At 39.1% G+C, this 3,944-nt stretch overlaps 1 protein-coding gene across 1 annotated transcript in view; it reads left to right on the top strand.

Annotated features, from left to right (window-relative positions):
- Window positions 1–1,239: 1,239 nt before the first annotated feature.
- The window catches only part of PAXBP1 (PAX3 and PAX7 binding protein 1), a 27,340-nt gene continuing 24,635 nt past the window's right edge, over window positions 1,240–3,944 (top strand). The window contains exons 1-3 of the mRNA XM_009328015.1: window positions 1,240–1,282; window positions 1,443–1,571; window positions 3,280–3,456. Of these exons, the coding sequence (XP_009326290.1) occupies window positions 1,240–1,282; window positions 1,443–1,571; window positions 3,280–3,456 (349 nt within the window). The remainder of the gene's footprint in view (window positions 1,283–1,442; window positions 1,572–3,279; window positions 3,457–3,944) is intronic.

The raw sequence follows: 3,944 nt of genomic DNA, 5'->3' as shown, positions 1-3,944 counted from the left end.
GCGTGCTCCCGGCACCGGGGAGCAGCGGGGTGATGTCCCGCGGGTTGAATTCCGGTTTAGCGGGGTAGGCTGCCTCTGCTTCTGCGTCGCTGGTGCCTGACGGTTGCACGCGTGTGGCGCTCACTGCAGCTGGGTGGCTTGCTGGTCAGGGTGCGTTTAGCCTGACCTGGGTTTGTGCAGTAGCAGGTACTAGGCCCAGCGCCTGTGCAGCCCCCCCTGCCTCCCCCCAGAACCAGCAGTGCTGGCTGAGGGGCATCTTCCCTGCGACTTTGTGTCGAGTTTCTCTTCATCTGATGTGGCTGGTGTTCACAGGTCACGTCGGGCTGCCTGTTGTCCTAGCAAACCCCATGTGAAGTCACTGGTGTTTTGTTGCAGAGTTAGTTCATCTAGCCGTCCGCAAGGTTTATTAGATTAACCTTCGCAAATAGTGGAAAATGTGGTTGAGCAGTTTCTGGACCTCGGCTTTTGGAAAAATAGCATAGTTGTGTTTGTACAGTGCTTCAGCTAGTAATTCTGCGGGACTCCAGCAGGTACTGCACTCACGAGTTGGTCCGTTCACACTCAGATAATCTGATGATGGATAATAGTTTAACATGTTAAAAATTATCAAAAAACGATCAAAAAACACTGCTCAAACTCTAGCGTTCGTTGCATCCCAGTTCAGGGTGAAAAAAATGAGGAGCTTATTTTTGTGATGCCTTTTGTCAGCAGGAGAGTTAGTATGCATTTTGAATTTTCTTAGAAGGAATTCTCTTGTAATCATTGGAACTTGGATCCTAAGACTAGTGATTTGAAATCTTGACAGAAATACTGGAAACATGGAATTACACTATAGACTTAAAAAAAAGCCAAATGCTTGTGGACTTCCTACATCAAACTTTGATTTTTTTTCTGTGCTGTTTAGTTCTTTAACTTACTGCATACCTTTTGGTAGGTTGTAGTGCTGCAGGCATTTGAACTGGTAGTACAACCGAAAACAGCCATTCCCCTTACTCATTAGTTGTGTGTATGTGTGGCTGAGAAAAGACTGTTGACCCAAAATGTTGGGGCTTTATGTTGTTTTCTTCCAAATTTGTGGTCACAGTGAAGGATCAGCTGGTGTGTGTGTTTAAAAAAAAAAAAAACCAAAAAACAAGATTACTACAGTCAGATAAAAGCAGGCCATGTGTGTACACTTTTGTGTAACTTCTGCCTTGCTTTTCTGTGGCCGTGCTGTGATTGGGATGAATCCAGTTGAAAATGACCGCAAAAAGACGAGGTAGACATGAGTCCACATGGAAGGGTATGGGACTGGTTTTGTTGCAACAGTGCAAATGTAAAGTCATGTTAAATTGTGTTGTTAGTGGCATTTATTAAGTTCTAGGTACAAAATTAAGAGATTTAATAGGTAAGTATACTTCTTGGCAGATCTAATGTAATGTTTTCCAACTTCTTTTTTAAAGAAACTGAAGAAGTTTTTAAAGTGAAGAAATCAAGTTACAGCAAAAAGATTGTAAAACAATTGAAGAAAGAATACAAAGAAGACCTTGAAAAATCAAAAGTTAGAACAGAGGTCAATTCTCCAACAGATGGTAACTGCAAAACTAACAGTAACTTTTGTAATGGAAGAGATTAAGTATTGTAAATACAAATTACTTGTTTTCAAGATGACTTATTAGTCTTTTTAGAGCATTTAGCATTTAGAACTGAAGTAAAGCATGCATTAAATGTGTTCATTTGGACCTAACAAATGCTATTCTGAAGCTGGTAGAGTGTTCTTTGATTCTCCTGTGGAACTGAATGTTTCATCCTTCTAGGACCCTTCATCCTTCTAGGATGAAACTTCTTGGCTACGTATACTGTTGTCAGTAGACCTCAGTAGTTTCTGTATTTTGGCTCTGTTTATGTCAGATGAGTTCCTTCCAATTGAATTAGGAAGGAATTAAATTAGTTTAGAACTGTGTCTGGTACTTATCTGACAGGATGTGTCCTTGTAACGCATCTTCTCGAAAAGGAAGATTTTGGGGTGAGGAGAACGGTGTTCTTTGTTATTAAGTAAATTATTCAACAGCTGCCTGTTTCGGGACTTGGACCTTAGAGTAGACTTGATGATTAAGATGACAGGATGAGAGTGTTGGAGCAGAAGGATCTTCTAACAATGTACAGTCCTCCAGAGCTTGGAATAGAGCCTGGGATTTCAATTTCATTGTACTTCTGCTATTGGTTTTTGGGAAGCTCATTGATAAAGCATAGTGATTCCTTTTCCAGTTAGATTTTTGTGTAATAACCTACAATGCTATGAGCACAAGCTGAGAGGCTTCTGATCTAAAGATTGCAATGGTATAGCTGAAGCATATGAGAGTTGAACATGGTCCCATGCAGAAAATTGCCCCTTTTTAAGTTAATTAAATTAGTCCTTTAAAAATCTTAAAGATTTTTTAAAAAATCTTAAAGATTTTCAAAAAGGCTTTGTCTGCATTTAAAAAACCCACAAATTCTTTCTTATTAGAATCTTCAAGTTGCCTGTGCAGTGGTACGGGGCATGAGAAAAAACAGAAATGATCATTTCTGTGGCTAATGTTCAGGTGACCTGTGGAAACCTGGATCTTAATTCTTGCTTCCGTCTCAAAGATCCTTTAAAAATTGTGTTTTGCACATGAATAATGTGTGCTTATTTTCTGTTTGTTTGTTTGTTTTGCAGTCTCTGTAGTTGGTTTGGTTGTAATGCAAAGACCTCATGGCTGCTACTGAGTCAGTAGTCTGGATTCTCTAAACAAATGATAAAGTCTAAAAACTGCTGTGTGCAGCTTGGATTGGATAGCTGGATTTAACATGCGTTTTTTTACATAATATTTGTATCTGCTGCCTGTATGTTACCCACCTACTGTGGGGTAATGTTACACCCAGCCCAAGAGGAAAATGAAGGGGTTCTTTTGAAATGAGTCTGTTCTTGCGGAAAGATTTGGTGTAACACAGGCAGTGCTTTCTAATTACATACATAAGAGGCTGTGTGAAGGTTGCACATATGATCTTAATTATTAAGTTGCCTCATTTTTTTAAATACTTGGCAATATGTAGAAAGCTTAGTGGTTGTTGGGGTGTCCGCTTTGTCAAATTTTATTTTGAGAGGATGTCAGTGACTTAATCACAATTAAGAAGGCATATTTTATTAATCTCAAACAATAAAATTATCATTTAACACTTTCATTTGATTTTTACTTTTGGTTGTTAGACCTTAAAAAAATACTTCCGAGTGATCTGTATAAAAAGAGTAAAACATGGGCTTTGTTGTCTTACCAGTCGAACCACCACTAGAAAAGACAGGACAGATTAAGGATATAGGTCAAGAAGATGGGACTGCAAACAGTGAGCACGGTGAAGAAGAAATGGAAGTTGAAAGTGAGAAGGAAGAAGAAAAACCAAAAGCTGGTGGGGCTTTTTCAAGTGCTCTGTCATCACTGAATGTTCTCCGCCCAGGTTGGTTATTGTAACATGTCTGATACGTTAACAAATGCTTTAGCCAGCGCTTACAGCAGACTAATATATTTGAGAGATTAGGAAATATTTTCCAGCAATATATCCAGCATCTGAGAATGAAAGCTGTGCAATTTTACAAGCCTTATGAGAGAAAACGTGTTACTACTGAATGCTTCATCTTGATGTCAAAAGCAGGAATTTGTCTCTCAAAGTGATGACAAACTGTAAGAAAATCTAGATTTGGAATAGGTGACTTAATGTGAATTTTAACTGCCTTCAATTAAAATTCTGTCTTTAGTTCGAATGTCTCAGTTACAGGTCTGCAAGGTATCTCAAATGTTTTCCTATCTCGTTTTGTCTAATGAGGTTCTAGTCAGGCCCTGAGACCAAAGAAATCGGTCTGAGAAAGTATTTTTGAAACTAGTTTACTAATTGTTAGCTAACTCGTGGTAGCCTGCTCCCCAAATAGAAGATCAATGTCCTGGGTC

The sequence above is a fragment of the Pygoscelis adeliae genome, unplaced genomic scaffold (assembly GCF_000699105.1).
Source record: "Pygoscelis adeliae isolate BGI_AS28 unplaced genomic scaffold, ASM69910v1 Scaffold154, whole genome shotgun sequence".
In the NCBI taxonomy this organism is placed as follows: domain Eukaryota; kingdom Metazoa; phylum Chordata; class Aves; order Sphenisciformes; family Spheniscidae; genus Pygoscelis; species Pygoscelis adeliae.
The sequence above is the reverse complement of the archived record's forward strand: the minus strand, read 5'-3'. Positions and strand labels throughout refer to the sequence as shown.